Below are 25,104 nucleotides of genomic sequence, written 5' to 3' on the forward strand. Positions count from 1 at the left end.
TGGCGAAATAATTACAATGTAGAAATTAAACACTGGAGTGATAGATGTGCAGAAGGTGAATGTGCACGTAGAGATACTGGGGTGCAAATGGCGATCTTCGTTGTCAATATTCGTGGATATTTTTTTTTAGAACACAATCATGGTAGCATTCATTGTTTATATTTCATTAGATGTTAAAGTAATCGGTTCAAGAACACATCACAGATTACGTTATAAGGATAATGTAGTTGCTAATGTCACCCTCCAATTTGAGCCACTCACGAGTGCAGCACTGAGCCTGGAGTAGCTCAAACTGCGCATGAAATGTTTCCAAAAACTCCAAGCTGTAATCACACCTGATCAAACGCGCCTCTGAGCAATCTCATAGGAAAAAAATGGGGTAAAGTAATCGATTACTAAATTCATGTTTTTTGGTTTATGCAAACCCAACACCAACCCAAACTCTCTGAACTTGTTTTCATTACGATTTATTTTAAAATGTTAAATTTTGTATCTTAAATACATTCATGAAAGATAATTTAGTATATTTAAAATACAGGACATATTTCCGAGATCTGAAAAGGGCTAATTATTTAGATAGTGTAGGTGCACATTTTAACCAATAGTGGTCCCCAGCAGACTTCCTTTGCTTGCAGCATAATCGCCTTGCTGAGACTGCCTATCTTCTTGAGCAGTGTCTCCCAAACTCGGTCCCGGGACCATGTATTGGTTTTTAGCAAACGATAAACGTGGCCCGAGACATAGTTACTTGAAACGTGTAACTTCAAATGTTTACCAATTAATTTAACATTTTTGAATCACGACCAGTCATGCTCCGATTTGGGAGGTCAAGCATCAGACCTGAGCCTAACACTTGCGTTATCAATGCCATATATATATATTTATGTACATGTTGGATATTCTAGTTAACTCAATGCACAGTGGCCTGGACTTACTGCTGTACTTCAGTTTATGCCCAACGCTGATAAAAAAGTCACACAGAAGAGTCATCTTTATTTATTAAAGCATCAAGCTCATAGTACAGATATATTTAGCACATCTTGACCATCCAAAGTATAGCAAAATAATTAGAACAGCAAAGTTTTCCCTTCAAGTCCATCCTGTAAGTTCACCCTCACATCAGGGGAGGTGTTTGACTTTTCCCTTCCCCAGAAAACACAGCACAGGATAAAAAATAAAAAAAAGTAAGGCAAGAACAATTTCATGATCCAAATATATATATATATATATATATTTTTTTAGAAACTAAGTTTGGAACACTGAACAAAAAATGGGTTGGCCAAAAACATGGTTGGTCCGTAGGCAAAATTGCACCCCCCCCCCCCAAAAAAAACAAAACAAATATAGCTTCTAAAAAAAATGTTCCAAACCAACAGAACTAACCCATATGCAGATCACCAAGTCTAAATATGACTTCATCCAAAAACCGTAACCAAAAGTTATTTTGTGAAATGTGCTGGTGCTTATTCCCTAAACCAGTCAGTCACTACAGCTCTTAGAACACAAAAGGAGGCTGGTCACTACAGGCATAAGAATGACATTGCAGGTAAGGATACCTGGCAAAGGTTGGTCCTCAGAAAAAGAGAAAAAAAAGAAACCATTCCAAAAAGACAGACATGTTGGAGGGAAGATATTCCAATTGTCAACTTTGCCCAGGTCCTTACATGAACTAATTCTAGTGGTCCCCTTGCAACGTCAGCCACAATTTTAGCTTCCTGGGGAGAAATGGTTGTCGTCGTTTACGGTACAACATCACACTACATTACCAAAAGTACAGGGACACCGCAAGACATCTCATTCTAAAATCATGGGCATTAATATTCAGTTGGTCCCCCCTTGCTGCTTTAAAAAACAGCCTCCACCCTTCAGGGAAGACTTTCCACTAGATGTTGGAAAATTGCTGCGGGAACTTGCTTCCATTCAGCCACATGAGAATTCGTGAGGTCGAGCACTGATGTTGAGCGCTATAAAGGCTTGGCTCAGTCAGCGTTCCAATTCATCCTAAAAACGGTGTTCGACGGGGTTGATGTCAAGGCGCTGTGCAGATCAGTCAAGTTCAACCACACCGATCGACAAAAACCATTTCTGTAAGGACCTCTGTGCACGGGGGATTTGACATGCCGAAACAGGAAAAGGGCCTTCCCCCGTTGCCACAAAGTTGGAAGCAAGTAGTCGATTGTATGCTGTCGAGATAAGCGACCCCTTCACTGGAACTAAAGGGCCTATCCCGCACCATGAAAAACAGCCTCTGGCCGTTATTCCCCTTGCACCCAACTTAAGTTGGCACTATGCATTGGGCAGGTAGCGTTCTCCTTGGCATTGTGCATGGTGATGTTTTGGCTGCGCGTCAATAGAAACTCATTTCATGAAGCTCCCAACGAACGGTTCTTGTGCCAACGGTCCTACCAGCCTCTAGAAGCAACTCTGTAGTGAGTGTTGCAACCGAGAATGAATATATATATATATATATCTCAAAACACTTCAGCACTCAGCACTCCTGTGAGGTCTACCAAATCACTGCTGAGCCGTTGTTGTGCCTAGATGTTTCCACTTCACAATAACAGCACTTCGTTGACCAGCTCTAACAGGGCAGAAATTGGACATACTTACTTGTTGGGAAGGTGGCATCCTATGACGGTGACACATTGAATGTCAGCGCTCTTCGTTAAGGCCATTCTACAGCCAATGTGTGTCTATGGACATTGTACAAACCTGTCAGCAACAGGTGTGGCTGAAATGACCGAAAGCACAAATTAAGGGATGTCCAGACTTGTGTATATAATGAGCCATTCTCTGGTGTTTTAAGAGCTTTCTGAACTAGCGTGATCTTACAGTTCCTAACAGTGGGGCAACGCAGGTTACAACGCTCAGAAGTGCTAAAGGCAGGCCAGAAAACGGCAGTTTTAAAATACATTTTTAAAAACAGCAGTCAAACAAATGTTCCCTATCCACCTCAGGTTTGTCAGCAAATTCAAATCAATCTGCATTCACTGGCAGGGGAAGCATCATGAATTTTACTGACCAGCCAGAAAAGACAAACCAACATCCTAAAAAATATATATATATTTTAAACATCAATATCTGTATAGTAACCATATAGATTAAGGCCTGCCTTCAGCACTATAGTGGCAAAGTGGATAAACATTAACCCCCACCCACCCGTTCAATAAAACACCAGGATGCTCCAGTCCCATCTACATGAGCTGATGAAACTGGAAGGTGATGCACATCACTCTACACAGGAGGAACAGGCTACACTACACTGTCAAGCAATACAGAACTAGTAGTCACATGCACCACAGGACCCCCCCATCAATGAACAAAGGGTATTGATTGTGCTCCAAAAAAAAAAAAAACTGCAGGGGCGTCACATTTGGGACCAATTCACTGCAAAATGTCTGCGCACAATAAAATTAATTAAATGGTTTATGCAACAGTTGTGTGGAATGATCCGGGATCACCCTGGCATGCTCAGATTGGTGGGCCTCCATTGTGTGCTTACCGATTCCTGTATTAGGGGGGAGAGGATGTACATTGTTTATAAAAAGAAAGAAATGCTTTGCTGGGCAACCGCAGCACTAAGCAGAGTCTGAGTCATTATTTCCATTCAGGGCCACACGGTGCAGCCAGGAGTGCCACTGTCAAGCATGGTTCTGGGGCCAGCTGAGTCTCACTGTGTGTTATGGGCCGGGAGACAATGGCTGACCTTGCTGGACTGCAGAGGGCATTGTTCTGGCCCACACCACAGCGACAAGGTGACTACAGAGTCTCCTTGAGTCATTTACATTCAGATAAAGCCCCTCAACAGGCTCCGCTATTCTAAACATGCCCCTCAACATTCAGTTAGCACAGCCTTTATTCTTACATGACTGATCTAGTGTCAAGTTTGGACTTTAAAATAATGTTTTCAATTATTAATGGATAAATGAAGTGTTTAAACTGACTGAGAATTCCAAGAACCAGACGCTACCTGTTGGTGCAGTATACTTGAGCAATAAGGCACAAGGGGGTGTGGTATACCATCTGACATACCACAGCTTTCAGCCAATCAGCATTGAGTGCGCGAACCACCCAGTTTATTAATGTAGGAGCCTTGGTGTAAATGTAAACATGTATTACACATCCCATACCATGAAATACTCAACTTGATGTTTTAAATGTACACTAACGCATACTGTTGCATGGGAAAAAGTCTATTTATGGACACATTCAACAGCTAAATGTATTGTCGAGGTGGAGAGAAGCATGGCTGACTGAACATGGGGGAGAACCCAATTCTAGCAATAATTATTTTGGCTCCGGTGCAGTTTACAGCCAAGAACTAGATCACATTGCCCAGCAGTCAGCCCTCTCCAATCCTCTGGTAGTGAAACACTGACAAAGGCATTTTGATTTAAGGAATTCATTAACTAGGTTGATGCAACATGACAAATAACATTATGGCCCAAAGCTCACATGTTGATCTTTGAGTGATTAGAAGCATCTTGAAATTCAATATGCCAAAAAAAATAATTGGTGTTTCACATTTGGGTACTGAGGAGTCCTGCTCGAGCTGAAAACTTCTTAAAGTGCACTCAAAAAAAAGGACACTTTTGCAACAGATCAAATAAGCAGCAAATCAGTGAAGGGGGGAGATTGCATTTCAACTTAAACAAAAAAAAGTATAAAATCGGTAAGCACATAGAGGTGGACCCATCTGGGCATGTCAGGGCCCTGGACTAGTGGGCACGAAAGCCCTGTCTGTGGGGAATGAGGGGGGAGACCTGCAGGAAGGGGCCGCTGCACTGGGCCAGGCTGGACAGCCTCAAACAGAGCATGTTTAATTGCTCTACATGCACTTCAAGATCACAGCAAGAGTGCACTAGACTATCTAAACAGAAAAAATAACTTTCATGCAAGAGAGCTAAGTTATAGGTACAACAATGCATACAATTCAAACTAGAGTTTAAACTATTAGGGCCTGTGGCCTCGATGCCAAGAAATCCTGAACAATGGCAGCAGAGTGGAGTGGGCCTCTCCGCTAGGACAGAAAGGCAGCCGCAGGGGGTGAGCCCCGCGACGCAGCCGCCTTTCTTCTTACGCTTCTTTTTCATTCTTAAACCTCAACTTTGCTGGTTCTGCTGGTGGCTCTTGGCGTAACTAGTAAAGACAAAATTGTAATCGTTGAATTGGGCCAACTGGCGGTCGAGGCGCTTGTACCCCTCGAGTTTCTGGGCGGAAGAAAAGACACTGCGACATTTGGAGCTCTACAGTAAAAAATAAAAAGATTGTTAAAGGTGAAAATGCCAAGCACAGTGAAGCCATATATAGTCCATTATAAAGCACATTTCTGTAAAAGAGCCAAACATCCACAAGCAACAACGGAACCATTTTGAAAGAGAACGTACCTGGTTAACAAATAGCGTCGTCACAAATTTTCCTGGCTTAAACACGTCCACAACTTTCCTGACCAGATCATCGTAGGACGTCTGAGAGAGGTTGGTTTCAAAGCTGACATAGGAGAACTCTGGCTCTGGAGTGATGTGGATCGTCCAGTAAGTTCCCTGTAAGACAAAAAGACATTGGTTTTCTATAATGTCCCAGGTGTATTTGTAGAGAAGACCCTGAAGACAAGACCATTGACAAGATCCACTTACATCAGTCTTCATTCCATTCATTGAGTAGCCACAAGGGTTGAACATTGTGGCGTCAATCACAGAACCTGGTATCAGGTCACGAATTCCACTCATCTGAAAAGACAGAAATTGACTAATAATTGCACTACAAAACAGCAACTACTAATTGACTGATGAACAGGCAGCTTTACGATGGTGTTTATCTATAAAACAAGGGGGGAAATATTGCTAGTGGCGGCAATTGAGATAATTTAATATCGATATGAGCAAGGCATATCGCCATGTTGATATATTCTTCCCATTCACCTACACAATTGTTTTTTTATCCCTGCATGCACAAAAACCCCTTCCACAGACCATCAACAATTGTCTGCTCATGGGACATCAGTTGATGAGCTTCCAATTGTATACCAACTGGTTCGGTAAGTTAGGGCCCCCCGAAAATTCACACCTGGCCCAATGGGCAATCAACTGGGCCAGCAGTCACAACTTCAGAGACATGGAAGTCACATTTTCAACTGCGAAAGTTATTTTTATAAAACAAATACCATATAAAAAAAAAATACATCCCAGATATTTTCCATACTAGTACCAATCACTAGGGAAGGTCATTAGACAAAACCACAATAGATTAATGTCTTCACAGGTCCCCCTGAACAGTACCCAAACTGAGTGAACACTCTTAAAGGAATCAACCAATATAGAACATAGCTAGTCAGTGGGCCTTACACGAGTGACATCATTTGCAGAAACACCGTCTTTCATGAAGAACTGGTCCATAATTGCTGGATCAAGGTCACTCATCAGAACTTCCAGAGTCTGATCCGCATGCTCGTTCTCCCAGAACTCTGGCAAATCCAGAGTAAACAGGTACCTGCAGGGAAACATGAACACATGCAGCAGCACTGGTCAGCGCAGTTAAAGTTTCACAACAGCAATGTCCACTGCATTATTCGTTGTCATTAATGGGACAGTATCTTGAGTATATTCCTTCAGTATGAAGTGTTGATGACCTTACCAGCAATCAGAGTTCAAACGTCCCATGCAGTACGCTGCTCCATCTGGAAAAGAGAACCCCATGTCATTTCTTTCTATCATGTGCCCATGTCTCATACTCTTGTCTCCTAAAATCAGTAGAGAATACAACAGCACAGCCTGTATAGCGTCGCCGACTCAACCCCATACATTAATTACCAGCCACGCCCATGGTGATTAGAGTACAATAAATAAATGTAGAGCATGGGGGAGGATTAGTACTTACTTGGGAAAATCTGGCTGAGAAATTCCACTTCCTCCTGGAAGTTCCGATGAGGGAACTCCTGATGGGTGGGCTTCATGAAGTTCTTACGAGAATAGAAGAAATTCTGTAGGTAGTGAGGAGATGGAGTTAGAACCTCTGACCTATCCTGTCCACGAGAACGTCAACACAAAACAAGAGGACGATTACATGAGCCTCACACAAGGACTTGACGTATTATATAGTTTATAAGCGGTGGGTAATTCTTGGTTCTAAGAAACATGTAGGTCATACGTGGGTGTCACACTGACCTCGATGGCATCAAAGCCACAGTACTCTCTGGCCAGTTCCAGCAGAGGCATCAGTGCTTGCAGTAAGAGGGTGGTTCCACATGTCTTCAAAATGAAACGTCTCTTGGAGACAAACATGCTACTCTCACTGAAAAGAGAAAGGGACAGAAAGGGAAAAGGAAGAGAAGTTATACATCTTACACATGTAAAAGTTAAATATAGCCTTAAGCCTACATTTGTGACATGAACGCAACTGACATCCAATATTACCAAATGTATTGAGAATTAAAACTGACACATTAGTTTCCCCAGGTTTGAGTTTCTACGACTTCCAGTTAAGGTTGTAAGCCTTCCAGCCTAAAGACACCATGACATGCCACCCCGTGGCCAGGCATTACTCTAGTGACAGCTTACAAATGATTCTATAGAGCAGGGGTATTCAACTCTTACCCTACGAGGTCTGGAGCCCGTTGGTTCCATTCTACTTGATCATGAATTGCCCCCACCCGGTGTCCCAGTTCTAAAAATCAGTCCCTGATTAGAGGAACAATGGCAAAATTCAGTGAAACTGGCTTTGAGGTCCAGAGTTGAGTTTGAGGGCCCACTTAACAAAAAACTTAAATGAAACGAGGTTCACGTCAAACTGCCAGTGTAAACAAGGCATTAGTCAGACTACTTCTAGGGAGACGTGCAGGGTAATGTTTTTTTGTAATAAGGAACAGTCAGTTGACGATAGCATAGCCAGTGAGACGATAGGAGTTGAAGATCAACAATCATGTTGTGTCTACTTGCAGTCACGCAATCACATGTAGTCCTTTCCTGAATCATGACTATGCCGTTCCCATAACATCAACAGTGGACAGCTGCCACTTCACTACGCAGCTTGCTCTGATCCCGTCAAGGTCGGCAGATCCACCACCTCCCTTGTGATCTGCGCGCTCTCTCAGAGGGTTGTAGGTGGGACCTAACCAGCAGGAGTGGAGACCTCGGGCCTTCACAACTCAGACACCCTTGTCCATTGGTCCGCCACAGCCAGAAAGCAAATACGTTTTTATTAATGACCATTACTAAAGGACTAAACACATTTTGGCCAAGGGATCCGAGGAATAACTTTAAGGTTTACTATTATGTTAATCGTCTGTGGTTCCCAAACTTTATATAGTCCCGTACCCCTTCAAATATTCAGCCGCGTACCCCCTCATGCACCAGGGTAAGCGCACTCAAATGTTTTTTTGACATTAAGCCTGCCATACACTCACTACAATACACTTAAACATAAGAGCGAGTGGTTGCAAACCAGCTCATGGGAAGTGACAAAAGCTCTTACAGGACCAGGGCACAAATAATCAAAAATGTTGCTTTTTATTTGGTCATCGAAAATTGAGAATAACTCACCCCAGGTCAATGAGAAGGGTGTGAAGTCAACCCAGGTCAATGAGAAGGGTGTGAAGTCACCACAGGTTAATGAGAAGGGTGTGAAGTCACCCCAGGTTAATGAGAAGGGTGTGAAGTCACCCCAGGTTAATGAGAAGGGTGTGAAGTCACCCCAGGTTAATGAGAAGGGTGTGAAGTCACCCCAGGTTAATGAGAAGGGTGTGAAGTCACCCCAGGTTAATGAGAAGGGTGTGAAGTCACCCCAGGTTAATGAGAAGGGTGTGAAGTCACCCCAGGTTAATGAGAAGGGTGTGAAGTCACCACAGGTTAATGAGAAGGGTGTGAAGTCACCACAGGTTAATGAGAAGGGTGTGAAGTCACCACAGGTTAATGAGAAGGGTGTGAAGTCACCACAGGTTAATGAGAAGGGTGTGAAGTCACCACAGGTTAATGAGAAGGGTGTGCTTGAAAGGATGCACATAACGCTGCAATGTTAGTGTCGTACTTAACTTCAATCTGTGCCTGTGTTTAGTCTATGCTAGCGAGGGCCGAGAATCCACTCTCACATAGGTACGTGGTTGCAAAGGGCATCAGAGTCTTAATGTGATTTGTCAAGGCAGAACATTGAGCATCTGAGGAAATTCAAGTCACAGAACAGCATGTTGCAATTTCGACGAGGCTCTCTTGTTCAGATAAAAATCGGTAAGTGGTCTGGAGACATGAAAGGGATAACGAATACAGTTGTGTCATCCGTGTCGGGAAAGTACCTGCGTAATTGCGCACCCAACTCTGGTGCATTGCAAGATCACAATTGACATTGTCCGTAAGCTTGAGTTAATTTGCACACAAAAATCATACAAATGACAGAAAGACCCGTGTGTTGTCCTTAATGCAGGCAGAAAAGATCTCCAACTTCTTAATCGTCACCTCAATTTTTGCTGCACATTTAATATAGTTGGAGTCCCTGTAATCCTACGTTAAGATCATTCAGGCGAAGGAAAAAAAATAAATTCACCCAGATAGTCCAGTCGTGTAAGTGGTCAGACAAATGAAAAATGGTCAGTAGAGAAAACTAAGCAAGTCTCAATTTAATAGCTGTCAATACTTTGCCTCTTGATAACCAGCACACTTCTTCTGTATGTTGTAAAAGCATTACATGGTCGCTGCCCATATCATTGAATAGTGCAGAAAATAGATGAGTTCAAGGGCCTTGCTTTAACAAAGTATGCCATTTGGTCCTTCTGTAGCTCAGTTGGTAGAGCATGGCGCTTGTAACGCCAGGGTAGTGGGTTCGATCCCCGGGACCACCCATACGTAGAATGTATGCACACATGACTGTAAGTCGCTTTGGATAAAAGCGTCTGCTAAATGGCATATATTATTTTCACTGTAGTGTCCAAAACATATTTCCAGCTGTCAGGCATTCCCTTGGCAGCCAGAGCCTCTCGGTGGATGCTGCAGTGTACCCAAGTGGCACCGGGAGCAACTGCTTGCACACGCGTTACCACATATGTCTTTCTGTCATGGCTTTTGCACCATCAGTACAGATACCAACATTTGGCTACATGCAGATCAGTGGAATTCCCACGAGAGAGTAACGGTTAATGTGATTGGATGTTAAATTATTTGACGAGGCTACCTGTATTTGACATGGTGTTATTTTGCTGAACACTAGATGGTTTCATTTTTGGTAGTGAAATGAGGCTACTTAGGCGACAATTTAATTTCTGCATTTATTTTTAAAATCTGAATCACATTTTTGTTTGGCGTACCCGACGGCATTACGTACCCCAGTTTGGGAATACATGGTCTAAAATATGTTCTTAACCCTGGGAAGCTCACAGCGATATTTGTAACCATCCACAGTACTCAACCAATTATTTAAAAAAATATTTTTTAAAAATAGGTTCAACTCATTACTTATATTCATTGAAAAAACAATGTAGAATATTAGCTTTATTCAAGTTTCCGTTAGAAAGTTTGACTGGCAGCATTTGAAAGTTTCCAGGACATATGGATTGGGTGCTTAATGCGATTATGGCATCCACCCACGGTACTCAGAATAACAAATCACATTTAGATTACGGTAATGAATCTTAACAGAACACACAACCCAACGGTGTGAGTCCTTACCGAATTCCGACACGCACTTTGAAGATTTTAGATTAACTGTACAGGTTCACTTTTCCACAGCCAATAAGAGTAGTAACAAACAGCAAAATCACTAGCCTATCTACTATCCCACATAGAAAAGTTGACCTATACTACTGGTATGCTTGTCGTTCTGTGCAAGAAAGAAATGGCCTACTCCAGACTGGGACAGTTGTGGAACGATAGCTTCCAAATTCATACAACCAGTACAGCAAAATAACTTTAAGGTATTGAGGCTGATCAGAACATTTAGCTTAAAAACAGTGATAAACCAGTTTCCACATAGCTTTGCAGCAATGCTCACACGGCAGTAGACTACGTGCACGTTGTGCCATAATGCAGTTTGATGGAAAAACAGATTTCAAAAGCGCACTGCACATGTGAGATTAAAATAAGCGAGTTCTGAAGAGCCAACAACGAATGGGTCGTTAATATGACAAGGATTGTGCCTTTGGATACTGGAAAATTAAAGTTAATCTGAAAACAAATAGGACACGACAGAAATAAGCTACTTGTTTCAATGGCACGGTCTTCTAAAATAATTGCCTCCACGTTTATAGAAAATCATCGTCTCGGCTTCTTTGCAACACAAGTCCATAACTCATAATAAGAAGTGTATGTAACAATGAACTATGCTTTTCAAAATGCATACTGCCTCCAGCGCTCTTTGCCTCGTGGTCTGATGAGCTGAAGCCTGCTTACTGTTGCCAGCACTTGAATGGTTAATGGGAAACTGTGCTCCAACTACCGGTGGAGAATGAATAAATAAACAAAGCAGCCATTTAAAATTGTGGCCATCAAAACCATCAACATTAAATTGCATTTAGGAAGGTTTCGCAATGATTAGTCATATAAACACATGTTTCACTCGAGCAGCAACGGGAACTGTAGCAGCAGCTCTCGCACTGTCTGACAGTGTCCCGCTCAAAGTTCTGTATCCATCTGTATGTGGTGTGATGAGAATCATAACGACTTAAGACATGCGCCAATTTAAAGCCACCAAACTATGCAAATTAACCTATAGACCAATAAGCATTTCCATCAATGGCTTTTAAAAAAGCGTTGTTTTGCAATGGGTTCCCTCTCCTTCTGCCAGTTTTTTTTAGTTGCTTTTTTTGGGGGCCAAAAGCTGGCACTTAACACCTGGGTTTGGATAAGACCCAGGCCATTAGGCCCTTCAGAATAGAGCCAGAGACACCCTTCACCCCAGGGGAGAAGACAGTTTCCAATGCAGCCACTCGTAATGAGAAGATTACAAATGACCCAAATCTAATACCTGCCTCCTAATCTGGAAGAGGAAAAAGGTACGTGCCAAGGTGACAGTGGCAAACAGAACAGGGATCCAGTCGCTACTCACCTGAGTATATAAGCTTCCTGCTTGTCGGTCTTCGTCACACTTATGATCAAACAGTGCACATTCTCCAGAAGTTTGTCCCACTCAAACCTGAAAGACAAAATGTTTATTTTTCATTTTTTACTGAAGTTAAACTCTCAATAAAAACCAACAGAGCCTCATCTGTAGTTCTATTGCTAGTAGACTACATTAAAACAAAAACATTGAGCAACACTAGGGCAGGGCAATATAGCCTAAAAATACTACAAATGTATGGCGACTCACAATATACATCAAGAAGTGTTCTAAATAAGCATCATTGTACAATTAAAAAGGTCAAATACACAGCATTTAAAAACAGTCAGCAATAAATTAATTCAGGGCTTCAAGATCAAGGCTACATAAACCTTCCAAAGATCAAGGCTACATAAACCTTCCAAAGATCAATACAAATAAATCAAAAATAGTTAGCTGCTTTTTTTGTGTGCAATATTCACTGATCTGGCTTGCAAGTCCATCTATGAAATTGCCCTTGTTACAAATTTAACTAGAACCATGCTTAATGCACTAATAATGCCTAACTTCTTGTAACAGGTATTAGGCTAAAGAAAATGAACAGGTCTCAGAAGGCCACGTGCTAGTGGTTAGCCAGCTAATCTTTATATTTCAAGTTCAGTGAAATGTATCAGTTTATGAAAATATTTAGCGAACGCCATGAGCGTAACTAAAGCAAGGGGTTATAGCAGCACACAAGTAGACAAATGAAAGTCAACTTACAGAAGAACTTGAGGCAATAAAATATTTTCCATCTGGTTAAACACCAGGGCTTGACAGTGTACCACTGGAGGTATCAGACCTTTGATGTACTCAATAGCCATTAGCATGTTTTACTCTTATACAAATGGTACCCTCAGGTACTAAAAGTCTGACTTCCTTACTAAAACAGGACCCAGGTCTTAACAATGAAGATGGCAGATTTAAAAACTGGAGGCCTCTAACACTTCAATGTTATGCCAAAATCCTGGAAAAATGCATAGTACAGAATTTAAGTCTTGTTCATCCTGATTAGTTTTTTTTTTTTTTCATGGGTGATATACAACATTTACTTGAAACAATTGAACATAAAGACAACCAGTCTGGTCTTCATTGCCGATTTTGAAAAGGTGTTTAATAAAGTATGACTAGAATTTATATATAAATGCCTGGATTACTTTAAGACAAATCTCTTATACAATGGGTTGAAGTTATGTACATCAACCCCAGATGAAACATAGTAAATAATGGTTACTTCTCAGAAAGTATTGAGCTTTTACAAGGCTGTCCATCATCTCCATATCTATTTATTATGGCCATTGAAATGTGAGAGCCAAAAAGATCATGGGGTTTAAAATCCAGGGGATAGAAACAAAGGGTCAATGAATTGCCGATGACTAGTTATCTTAAGTCCATAAACTGGATCCCTGCAGTCTCATTGACTATCTTTATCAATTTTCTAGCCTCTGGATTAAAACCTAGTGTGTACCATATTATGTAAATAGTGTTTACCAATCAAATGGGCAGATGGTGAAGTAGACATACTTGGTATTCACATCTCAAATCTAACGAACTTTAGATTACTTTTAATAGAAAGTTAGCTAAACTAGATAAGATTCTGCAACCATGGAGGTCAATACTAGCCCATTTGTCCCATCAGTTTACTTACTAATGACACTGCCTACTCCAGAAAAGTATTTGTTTTTATCATACACAAATTGCATAATGATTATGTGTTGGTTACAATTTCACGAAATATTAAATCTTTAAGCCTCTAACTAAAAGCTTCACTCAAATTATACTTAAACACAAAATGGTTCTCAAATCCGATCAAAGTTTGTCACGTGCGCCGAATACAACAGGTGTAGACCTTACAGTGAATGCTTACGTACAGGCTCTAAACAATGGCACGAGAAAAAAAAGTGTAGGTAAGTAAAGGAATAAAATAGTAAGACATTTGAAGAAAAAAGAAAAAGAGTAGCAAGGCTATATACAGACACCTGTTAGTCAGGTTTACTGAGGTAGTATGTACATGTAGGTATGGTTAAAGTGACTATGCATACATGAACAGAGTAGCAGAAGCGGAAAAAGAGGGGTTGGCGGGTGGTGGGACAACGCAGATGGCCCGGTTAGCCAATGTGCGGGAGCACTGGTTGGGGCTAATTTAGGTAGTAAGTACATGAATGTATAGTTAAAGTGACTATGCATAAAACAGAGTAGCAGCAGTGTAAAAGAGGGGTTGTGGGGGGGCACACAATGTAAATAGTTATGGCTTGGGGGTAAAAACTGTTGAGAAGTCTTGTCGTCCTAGACTTGACACTCAGGTACCGCTTGCCATGCGGTAGTAGAGTGAACAAGCTATGGCTGTGGTCTTTGACAATTTAAGCCATTCCTCTGACACCGCCTGTTGTAGAGGTCCTGGATGGCAGGCAACTTTGCCCAAGTGATGTAACTGCCCTCTGAAGTGCCTTGTGGTCGGAGGCCGAGCAATTGCCGTACCAGTCAGTGATGCAACCGGTCAGGATGCTCGATGTTGCAGCTGTAGAACCTTTTGAGGATCTCAGGACCCATGCCAAATCTTTTCAGTCTCCTGAGGGGGAATAGGCTTTGTCGTGCCCTCTTCACAACTGTCTTGGTGTGTTTGGACAAATGTAGTTTGTTGATGTGGACACTAAGGAATTTGAAGCTCTCAACCTGCTCCACTACAGCCCCGTCGATGAGAATGGGGGTGTTGTGCTTGGTCCTCCTTTTCCTGTAGTCCACAATCTCCTTAGTATTGGTTACGTTGAGGGGTAGGTTGTTATTCTGGCACCACCCGGCCAGATCTCTGACCTCCTCCCTATAGGCTGTCTCACTGTTGTGTCATCAGCAAACTTAATTATGGTGTTGGAGTCGTGCCTGGCCATGCAGTCGTGGGTGAACAGGGAGTACAGGAGGGGACTGAGCACGCACCCCTGGGGAGCTCCAGTGTTGAGGATCAGTGTGGCAGATGTGTTGCTACCTACCCTCACCACCTGGGGGTAGCCTGTCAGGAAGTCTAGGATCCAGTTGCAGAGGAAGGTGCGTAGTCCTAGGGTCCTTAGCTTAGTGATGAGCTTTGAGGGCACTATGGTGTTGAATGCTGAGCTGTAGTCAATGAATAACATTCTCACATAGGTGTTCCTTTTGTCCAGGTGGGAAAGGGCAGTGGAGTGCAATACAGATTCCATCTGTGGATCTGTTTGGGCGGTATGCAAATTGAAGTGGGTCTAGGGTTTGTGGGATGTGGTGTTGATGCGAGTCATTACCAGCCTTTCAAAGCACTTCATGGCTACAGAAGTGAGTGCTACGGGTCTGTAGTCATTTAGTTCTTGGGCACAAGGACTATGGTGGTCTGCTTGAAGCATATTGGAATTAGACTCAATCAGGGACATGTTGAAAATGTCAGTGAAGACACCTGCCAGTTGGTCAGCACATGCCTGGAGCACACATCCTGGTAATCTGTCTGGCCCCGCAGCCTTGTACATGTTCACCTGTTCAAAGGTCTTACTCACGTCGGCTACGGAGAGCGTGATCACAGTCACCCGGAACGGCTGATGCTCTCATGCTTGCCTCGAAGCGAGCATAGAAGTGATTTAGCTCGTCTGGCAGGCCTGTGTCACTGGGTAGCTCACGGCTGTGCTTCCCTTTGTAGTCTAATAGTTTGCAAGCCCCGACACATTCGACGAGCGTCGGAGCCAGTGTAGTATGAGTATCTTAGCCCTGTATTGACGTTCTGCCTGTTTGATGCAGAGCATAGCGGAATTTCTTGTAAGCTTCCGGGTTAGAGTCTTGCACCTTGAAAGCGGCAGCTCTACTTTAGCTCAGTGCGAATGTTGCCTGTAATCCATGGCTTCTGGTTGGGGTGTGTACGTACAGTCACTGTGGAGACGCCATCCTCAATGCACTTATTGATAAAGCCATTGACTGATGGTGTATTCCTTTTAATTTCTATATATCATTATATTTATTAACAATATGAATAGACAGGTGTCACATATGCAGTTATCAAAAATATATGGGGATATCTGCTCAATCCAAACAAACTACTGATTGCAGCACTACCACAAAAATGGAGGTAAGTGGAAAAGGGAGAATGTAGGGAACTTGTTTGCCTGCCATATATTAAAGAAACAAATAGGCTAAAAGGGAATAAATAGACCAGTTTCATCTGAGGACAAAAAAGTTGACAGCTGCGCCATACAGGTTGCAAACTAAATGTACCAAATCCATGGAACATGGTTCATGAACTGGTAAAAATAACTACTTGATTCAATCTTGTAATTTTTATTTATTAACCTTCCTTCTTGCCACCAACAGAATGTATGCTGTATTTCTCTCAATCTCAACTCTGTAGATTGTCTCTTCGCACCAATCAACAGAGTATTTATTCTGGTATTGCCCCTATGTAGCTCGTTTCTGGTCACAGGTTTAGGAATGGTTCATAAGGGGAAAAATGCACTTAATATTAACCTTACAAATAGCAGTGTTGGATGATTTGCAAAGCCATAGTCAATAAATAATATACTCGTAGGAAAGTTTAGGTCATCTGTGGATACATTTAGAAAAAGGTTAAAGAAAAAGTGTAACACATCACAGCACAACTAATATATGGCACATGGAAACCAAATGAGGGTGATCTATGATGATAGGTGGGATGGGCTGAGGGTTGGGATTAAAGAGTTTGTATTCTGTGTGACTTTTACATAAGTACCATGTATGCATATGTAGCAACAAAAAAAAAATACGATCTGTCTTCCGAAGAGGGGGGGACGAATAAAAAAAGTAGCATGCTCCACTCCTCACAAGCAGTGCTTTCGAAAAGTACTCAGACGCATTGTTACGTTAGCCTTATTCTAAAATTACAAACAATCTCAGCAATCTACACACAATACCCCATAATGTCAAAGCAAAAACAGGTTGACATTTTTTGCTAATGTATTAAAAAGCAAATACCTTATTTACATAAGTATTCAGACCCTTTGCTATGAAATTGAGCTCAGGTGCATCCTGTTTACATTAGAAGTCTCAAGGAGGATCAGAGGTCGACCGATTAATCAGAATGTTATGAACTTGAAATCGGCCAATCGGAAATCGGTATTGTCGGGCGGCGATTTCACATTTTTATTTAACTAGGCAAGTCCGTTAAGAACACATTCTTATTTTCAATGACTGCCTAGGAGCTGTGGGTTAACTGCCTTGTTCAGGGGCAGAACAGATTTTCACCTTGTCAGCTCAGGGGATCCAATCTCGCAACCGTACAGTTAACTAGTCCAACGCTCTAACCATTGCACTCCACTAGTAGCCTGCCTGTTACACGAATGCAGTAGAAGCCAAGGTAAATTGCTAGCTAGCATTAAACATCTTTTATAAAAATTAAAAAATCACTAGTTACAACTACCAATCCAGTTGAGCAGGCAATATTAACCAGATTAAAGTGTAATTTCTCTTGTGTTCATTGCACGCAGAGTCAGGGTATATACAAAAGTTTGGGCAGCCTGGCTCATTGCAAACTAATTTGCCAGAATTTTACATAATTATGACATAACATTGAAGGTTGTGCAATGTAACAAGAATATTTAGACTTGGGGATGCCACCCGTTAGATAAAATACCAAACGATTCTGTATTTCACTGAAATAAACGTTTTGTTTTCAAAATGATAGTTTCTGATTCGACCATATTAATGACCAAAGGCTCGTATTTGTGTGTTACGTTATAATTAAGTCTATGATTTGATAGAGCAGTCTGAGCAGCAGCAGGCCCGTAATCATGCATTCAAACAGCACTTGTGCGTTTTGCCAGCAGCTCTTCGCAAGCACAGCACTGTTTATGACTTCAAGCCTATCAGCCTAATGGCTGGTGTAACCAATGTAAAATGGCTAGCTAGTTTACTGGGTGTCCGCTAATACGGTTTCAAACGTCACTCGCTTTTAGATTTGGAATAGTTATTCCCCTTGACCTGCAAGGAGCGATGGGTAACGATGCTTCGAGTGTGGTTGTTGTCAAAGTGTTCCTGGTTCGAGCCCAGGTAGGGACCGTTACACTGGCAATACTATAGTGCCTATAAGAACATCCAATAGGCAAAAGTTAATGAAATACAAATAGTAGAGAGAAAGTCCTATAAACACTATATTAACTACAACCTAAAACCTCAGAATATTGAAGTCTTTGGTTAAAAGGAACCTTCAACTTCCATATGTTCTCATGTTCTGAGCAAGGAACTTAAACGTTAGCTTTCTTACATGGCACATATTGCATATTGGCACATATTACTTTCTCCTCCAACACTTTGTTTTTGCATTTAAACCAACTAGAACATGTTTCATTATTTGAGGCTAAATAGATTTTATTGATGTATTATATTAGGTTAAAATAGAATTTTTGTAATTGTCATTATTACAAAGAGGGAAAAACCAAGCCAATGAGGTCGAAGAAATTGTCCGTAGAGTGTCGAAATAGGATTGTGTCGAAGGCAAAGATCTGGGGAAAGGTCCCAAAAAAATGTCTGCAGCATTGAAGGTCCCCAAGAACAGTGGCAGCCATCACTCTTAAAAATGGAAGTTCGGAACCAAGACTTTCTACAGCTGGCCCCCCGAGCCAAACTGAGCAATCGGGGGAGAAGGGCCTTGGTCAGGGAGGCATCCCAAGAACCCGATGGTCATTGACGTCTCCACAGAGGAAAATGGATTGTCTGGTTTGGTGAAACCATTAACTTTTTGGCCTGAATGCCAAGCGTCACATCTGGGGGGGGGAAACTGGCACCATCCCTACGGTGAAGCATGGTGGCAGCATCATACTGTAGGTGTGTTTTTCAGCAGCAGGGACTGGGAGACTAGTCAGGATTAAAGCAAAGATGAACAAAGCATAGTACAGAGAGATCCTTGATGAAGTACTGAGCATTCTGGAGCAGGTTCTCAGACTGGGGAAAATGGTCACCTTCCAACAGATCGACCCTAAGCACACAGCCAAGACAATGCAGTAGTATCCCAGCCAATGCACGGACTTGAACCCGATCGAACATTACTGGAGACACCCGAAAATAGCTGTGCAGCAACATTCCCCATCCAACCTGAGCTTGAGAGGATCTGCAGAAAAGAATGGGAGAAACTCCCCAAATACAGGTGTGCCAAGCTTGCAGCGTCATACCCACGACTCAATGCTGTAATCGCTGTCAAAGGTGCTTCAAAGTACCGAGTAAAGGGTCTGAATACTTATGTAAATGTGATTTCAGCTTATTTGAAATAAATTAGCAAAAATCTGTTTTTGCTTTATCATTATGGGGTAGTGTAGATCATTTAGTGAATTTTAGAAAAAGGCTACAACTTTACAAAATGTGGAAAAGTCAAGGGGTCTGAATACTTTCCGAAGGCACTGTACTCTAAGGTGCACACAGGTGAGAAAGACAACCAAAAATACACCATGCGGACAAAAACTCAAAATGATAACCTTGATTCTTACAGGCATGTTGCACAAAAACAAATTCGGATTGTCGCCCAACCCTAATCTAATCATTTTACGATTCTATAAATGGCAATTTTGAGTTATCATATTACAGACAAATTAAACAGACAGTGAAAGGGAGTGAAAACCATCAGAGCTGTTTGACAAGTTACCTCGCACTTCAATTTTGACCAAATCAACTTCAAAGAAAACAGACCAAAGTGCCAGTATTCTACTCATGGATTGAGCCGGGTCCAGAGCCCTGGCATTCCCTTGCAGGTGCTAGAACTTCTCAACTTGCCTACCTGGTTAAATCAAAAATAAATTAAAAAAGGAGCGTTGCACAACCCTGCGAGACCGGCAGAACCCCACATGAAATGACCTGTGCCACTTTAGTGGTCACACTTCAAAAAGCTTTGGCTTTGACCTTTGGACAGGAAAATGTCCTCAGACCAGTATAGAATCCATTTGCAAAGCGCCTCCAGCTGTGTCTAACATTCAGTCCCCACCTCCAGGGCACAGATTTCTCAACTAGGGATCTCATTATACATGTGCCAATATGTTATGTATTGAGAACGTCACAATTGTGATTCGATACTGCGATTATACGTTCAAAACATATTGCTCACTAAATGTCTGCTGCAGAGAGAAAATGAGTAGAGCGTTCATGGAAACAAGTTTAAATTAAAATCAGGAGTGTTCATTAAGGACAACGCCGCCACTTTACTAAACACTTCATAAACAAAACATTTAATGATTTCTGTTTAGACTGTTCAATGGTGAGCAAAATCAGAAATTCCTTCTGACATTTTCAAGAAGAATCCCTGAGATGACCAACAATAATTGGACAGTCGTGTTCAGTGATCAAAATAACCATCTGTAGTTCTGATCATATTTGATCTTCCAGCTATATACACGTTTCTCTGGTCGTCTGTAATAACGTCCGGAAATATTTTAAAATAGAAGCTTGAATACCTAATGATATTTATAGCCACCGTACTCAAATTTCAGGTCAATGCTCAAACTCATGATTCCATTCGGCGAAACCACTAACACTATAAAGGACCGAAGTTGACACCAACAGTCATTACAGGCATTTGCAAAAGGCACATTTTCATGTTTACTTGCAAACTTCGTATTAGTTCCAAAAGACCTCCAGTGTTGAATGATTGCTTGGACAGTCACCGAGGCTGCATGCCTCTTGTTGAAAACACTTAGGAAGCAGGTTTAGATTCTCAGCCAGCATCAGCGCCAAATACACAGGCTGCAACACCATACTTTCTTAAAATGTGTTCTAACAGGCCTACATGTCTGTTTAAGACAGTCGTTAAGATTACTTATTGCAAACGCCTTTTTAGGGGGGGGGGGCATGTAGCAGTCAGGGTAACTAGAAAATTAACCTATGCTAACCATAAGTTACTGTAACCGTAAATTGGAATTATTTTCTTCGGGGCATGGACTCTACAAGCTGTCGAAAGCATTCCACAGGGATGCTGACCCATGCTGACTGCAATGCTTCCCACAGTGGTGTAGAGTTGGCTGGTACATGGGAAACTGTTTAGTAGCAGAGAGTTCTGGACACTTACACCTGTGCGCCTGGCACCTACTATAACCAGTTTTAAAAAAGGGCCTTAAATATTTTGACATGCCAATTCACACACCATGTCTCAAACCTTTAACGTTTAACCAATAAGGGATCATAGCTTTCACCTGGCCAGTCGAGATATGTTACTAATGTTTTGTATAATCAATGCATATTCAACAGGACATTCATGCAAGCATAATATATTTTACAACCCAAAAAGTAAAATTCACTCATAACATAAGCAATATATTTAGACTATGCTTAGTCGGGGCTTGATTGACAAAATGCACCCTGGGAATCTTAGTATGCTGTAGACGAGGGCAATACAGAAGCTTCAAAGTGGCAAAAACAAGGAATCATGCAGTGTGCCTAACAAAAACAATAATGTATCATATCTTACAGTAGTGCAGTAGTGCACACACTAACTGGTAATGTGGCAGAATTGTCCTTTAAGTAATAGACATCAAAAGAAGCTATAATAGTTAATCATCCATCCACCAACATCAATTTCCATGGTTGACATAAATGACCATTCTGCCTGTGCAAGCCCTGGGCAAATAACCCTAGCAACAAGAACATTGACGGCAATATCCTTTACAGGAGCAGGACTAATTTCAGGAGTCATCAAGTTTGGGCCACTCATACTAGAAGCTTCTGGTAACATCCCAGTACCGATCGAGTGGCTCTCAATGGAGCGCTGTATCAGCTCACATCTCAGTGTGACATGGACACTATAGCTATTCCTGGTGACGATAGACTCCATTCTTGCCTGGGAAACTTGCAGGAAAGGGAAAGCCAGGATAAAACACAGCCAAATAAATGGGCACTTCAAACCCAGGGACAAATGGCAAGTCTATCTGGGGGAACTATTCAAGCTTGCAACACCCTCATAGGTCAGATGAATAGGTGAACTTTCCCCATTAGAGGCAGCTTTGGTCAACATTCCTCAGGTCAGACAATAGCCCAAGAAATTTTGAACAGCCCACTATCTAACGAGGACAGAATTTAAGCAGTTACTCAGCCCAGAGAAAGTCAGCGGCTTAGGTGGGTGTGAGGTACAGATTCATGAATCAGATGCCCTTGCGGACTTATTTGGACATTGGCAGGCATCCAGCACCCCCTGATCCAGAGTCTGAGCAGTTAATCTTCCCTGGCTGTAGATTAATACCCGCTGTCATTCATTCTGTAAGCCAGACACTTTCCTAACCCAGATCTGATGATTATGTTCTAAAACAGAACTCAGGCTTTCCCCCAGTTTGGCAAGAGTAGCCATGAACCTTGCCACATAAGGATGGGGGCTATAATGTGCCAAGTAGACAATGCACCAATACCCTCAAACCTGGCATGTTCTAACTTGACAGAATATTTTCTTGATTTGATTCATGCCAGTAGACAAGCTGTGTATTAGTTGTCAATTTCATACTGGCGCATTCTCCCCTTGTCAACGTATCATCTTAGCCTACTTCCGAAAAGCCTAAGAAATTATTTTAATATAACTAGGCCTAAGGGAAGGAGAAACATTTGCTTGTGTCTGACATATGCTGATGGCTCTGATTGACAGGCATTTTTACATGGGGGGGGGCATTCTCTATAGGCCTATATGTCCAGTCAAAGCAGCGTGTGCAGACTCCATCTAACCTCTGCGCACAAAACCCGGTAGTGGGATGAAATTCGACAATACGGTGACAGCTACATAGTCATATTAAACATTCATGAAAATACAAGTGTCTCACATGTTTCGAAAGCCTAGAATCTTGCTAATCCAACTGCGTTGTCAGATTTGAAAAAGGATTTACTGGGAAAGGATGCAATTATCTGAGGATAGAGCCCCATAAAAAATAAAAACTTTCAACCAGCACAGGCGTAACAAAATCAAACTGCAATAAAATAAATAGTTTACCTTTGACGATCTTCCTCTGTTTGCAATCCCAATGCTCATCGTTACACAATGAATGGTCTTTTGTTTGATAAAATCAATTTTTATAGCCTAACACGAAACATTTTGTGAACCGCTTGTGTCGCGAATTGTCTCATTCCATTTGACGACACATTCGAGGTAAATACACACAAACGTGACTTTTCCAGTAATGTTTGGTTTCATTGCAATCAACTGGTTTGTTTGTAACAACCAAACCTGATGGGTCATTTCGCGGGACGTATCGACTGAAAGAAACCGATTTGAAGACAACAAGTAATGACATCATTGTGCACCAATGATTTGCCCGCTGTTTCGTTGACTATTTTAACCCAATGTCCACTGATCACCTTGAAATCTAGCTGGGTCGATAACCAATGAGCTGAGGTAAACGGCAATATGAAATGTTTGCGTTGGAAGACCAACCCATGTAGTAAACTCCGGCGTAAAGAGGTTCATTCGCCATTGACGATTCATACCGGAAGGAGCAACGCATGTTGCGCACAGCATTGTTTTAGTAAACACATATTCAGCTGTTTATATATCAATTAGTATGGCAACTAAGTCAGGGAAAGCTACATCTAAGTCTCGATATACAGATGTACACACAATTTTAGAAGAAATTGATCGAGGACGATTCATTTAGCGATTCCCAAATGGAGGAATATTTTCAGAACGGAGAGGACATCGTTTTGGACTGGTAAATTCTTCTCATGTGAATGCTGTTGTATGAAATTCAGTCTCCAGACTGTCATGTGCTCAGTGTGAACCTGCTTTCATCTGTGAAGAGCACAGGGCGCCAGTGGCGAATTTGCCAATCTTTGTGTTCTCTGGCCAATGCCAAACGTCCTGCACGATGTTGGGCTGTAAGCTCAACCCCCACCCGTGGATGTCGGGCCCTCATATCACCCTCATGGAGTCTGCTCAAACGGTCAGAAACAGACACATGCACATTTGTGGCCTGCTGGAGGTTGTTTTGCAAGGCTCTGGCAGTGCTCCTCCTTGCACAAAGGCGGAGGTAGCGGTCCTGCTGCTGGGTTGTTGCCATCCGACGGCGTCCTCCACATCTCCTGATGTATTTGCCCTCATATTTTTCACTGAAATTGTCCCCATCATCCTATCTGAATGTTTGTTTTATCTTGTTCATTTTAAAGATCCAACAATAAAAAAAAGACGTATGTTTTTTTTCATTGTATTATCTAAACCATAGCTATTGTTATATTCTCCTACATTCAATTCACATTTACACAAACTTCAGAGTGTTCTTTCAAATGGTACCAAGAATATGCATATCCTTGGTTCTGTTCCTGAGCTACAGGCAGTTAGAGATTTGGGTATGTCTTCAGGTGGAATTTTTTTTTAAAGTAGGGGGGGTAGCTCTAAGAGGTTAATAGGAGTCAAACGCACCTGTAATGATTTAATCTTGTTTAAAGACCTATTTTCAGTAGATTAGGCAAGATTATTTCTATCATTACAGCATCCCATCTGAAGACCATTGGGCAATGCCACTGGAAAATGATTTAAGGGCTTAGTGTGAATTGTTTAGTGCATCAAATTTGGATACATATTCTCTTTATTTGCAAAGGACAAGGAGGCATATACAGCTTTAGACTCCGCCATGCACCAATGTATCATTACGAAAAAGGGATACTCCCACTCCTAGCAATCTTCAATTTGTAAATTCAAATTTATAAGCAACAATTAAATGCCAGTGTAATGGCTGGCTTCAAATATGCTTCTTAATAAAAACCTATCCACGTAAAGTGTACAAACAGAATTGTGACCACCCTTTTTACATAGGGGTTTACAGGCCTAACAGTACAAAGTGTGCACACCTAACGAGTCAAGGGTTTTTCCTGGCCTCCACAATCAAATGACCTCAACCTAATAGGGCTGTTCGGGATGAGTTGGACCGCAGAGAGAAGTGCTCAGCATATGTGGGAACTCCAAGACTGTTGGAAAAGCATTCCAGGTGAAGCTGGTTGAATGCCGAGTGCGCAAAACATTTTTTACACAATTTAACTAGGCAAGTCACTTATTATTTTTACAATGGCGGCCTACCCCGGCAACGCTGGGCCAATTGTGCCCCGCACTATGGGACTCCCAATCAC

General features: G+C 41.9%; 1 protein-coding gene across 2 annotated transcripts in view; it reads right to left on the reverse strand.

Annotated features, from left to right (window-relative positions):
- Nucleotides 1–980: 980 nt before the first annotated feature.
- LOC118386816 (S-adenosylmethionine decarboxylase proenzyme-like) overlaps nt 981–25,104 on the reverse strand; it is a 29,392-nt gene continuing 5,268 nt past the window's right edge. The window contains exons 2-9 of one of the 2 annotated variants that reach the window (XM_035774672.2): nt 12,025–12,111; nt 7,164–7,290; nt 6,877–6,979; nt 6,634–6,676; nt 6,345–6,489; nt 5,637–5,729; nt 5,388–5,543; nt 981–5,246 (exon numbers count right to left, since the gene is read on the reverse strand). In XM_035774672.2, the coding sequence (XP_035630565.1) occupies nt 5,103–5,246; nt 5,388–5,543; nt 5,637–5,729; nt 6,345–6,489; nt 6,634–6,676; nt 6,877–6,979; nt 7,164–7,290; nt 12,025–12,111 (898 nt within the window). In that variant the 3' untranslated portion in view covers nt 981–5,102. Of the gene's footprint in view, nt 5,247–5,387; nt 5,544–5,636; nt 5,730–6,344; nt 6,490–6,633; nt 6,677–6,876; nt 7,022–7,163; nt 7,291–12,024; nt 12,112–25,104 lie in introns of both variants that reach the window. The other variant, XM_035774671.2, reaches the window with a different exon arrangement.

The sequence above is a fragment of the Oncorhynchus keta genome, chromosome 8 (assembly GCF_023373465.1).
Source record: "Oncorhynchus keta strain PuntledgeMale-10-30-2019 chromosome 8, Oket_V2, whole genome shotgun sequence".
Classification (NCBI taxonomy): domain Eukaryota; kingdom Metazoa; phylum Chordata; class Actinopteri; order Salmoniformes; family Salmonidae; genus Oncorhynchus; species Oncorhynchus keta.